The following is a 1,068-nucleotide window of genomic DNA, read 5'->3' on the forward strand; positions in this document are numbered from 1 at the left end:
TAGAAAAGAAAAGAAGGCCAGCAGGCATAGACTTCCATGTCTGCCTGGTACAACTACAAGCACAAATGTACAATAGGAGAGTTACAGTAATTAATAAAAATAACTAACCGTCGTTACATTTATTCCCGGCGCACAGTACACGTACGGAGTTCATTTACGGTGAGATAAGGTAGCAGATTAGCCATACGGAAACATATCGTACATGCAGGAGCAGACGAGATAACAACAGCAACGTAACCGCGACGATGGCAGCGTAAGCATGAGCACCGGCAGCGAACCAACGGACGGGACGGGCGCGCGTCCGATCGATCAGACGGCGATGTAGTTGTCGAGCTTGAGTAGCTCGCCGGCGGCGGGCGCCACAGCGGGCGTGCCGGCGGCGGCGGCGTCGCGCGCGGCCAGGACGTGGTCGCGGACCCGGGCGGCCATGCCGTCGAGCCCGGCCTGCAGGCGCGCGACGAGCGCCTCCCTGGCCGAGCCGCGCACGGGCTCGCACTGGAACTCCCACCGCAGCTCGCACCCCGTCCCCGCGGCGGCGGCGGCCGGGACGACGCGGAACGTCGCGAAGAAGAGGCCGAAGCCCATGTTGTTGTCGTTCATCTCGTAGTGGAAGAAGCGGCGCTCGGCGTCGTACTCGAGCAGCGTCTCGTGCGCCCAGTCGGGCGGCGGGGCCGGCGCGCCGCCGGCGCCGGGCGGCGGGGCGGTGCCCTCGCAGTAGCGCACGCAGCCGGGCAGGCGCGGGGTGCCCGACGCCAGCCGGCACGCCGCCACGCGCGGGTGCCACCGGTGGAACGCCAGGAAGTCCGACAGCAGCGCCCACGCCTCGTCGGCCGTCGCCGCGGCCACCGGCGACACCACCTTCCCCTCCCACTCCCACGCCCTACTAGCGGCGGCGGCGCTGCCGGCCGGGGAGGACTCGGTAGCTGCCGCCATCGTCGTACAGCTAGGAGTTGGGACCTCTCGTCCTCTCTGCCGCGCCGTGCAAATACTGGGCGCAGAAGCACGTACGTGTCGGGCCGTGACTGAGGGGTGTGCGCGGTCGCCCACGGCTGGGGAACTACTGGTGCT

General features: G+C 67.0%; 1 protein-coding gene across 1 annotated transcript; it reads right to left on the reverse strand.

Moving 5' to 3' along the window:
• Window positions 1–1,068, reverse strand: LOC120705686 (lachrymatory-factor synthase-like). Its single transcript, XM_039990165.1, has one exon. It carries the CDS (start codon window positions 931–933, stop codon window positions 310–312), a length of 624 nt encoding a protein of 207 aa, XP_039846099.1. The 5' UTR covers window positions 934–1,068; the 3' UTR covers window positions 1–309.

This window comes from Panicum virgatum, chromosome 5K (assembly GCF_016808335.1).
Source record: "Panicum virgatum strain AP13 chromosome 5K, P.virgatum_v5, whole genome shotgun sequence".
NCBI classification, from domain to species: Eukaryota; Viridiplantae; Streptophyta; class Magnoliopsida; order Poales; family Poaceae; genus Panicum; species Panicum virgatum.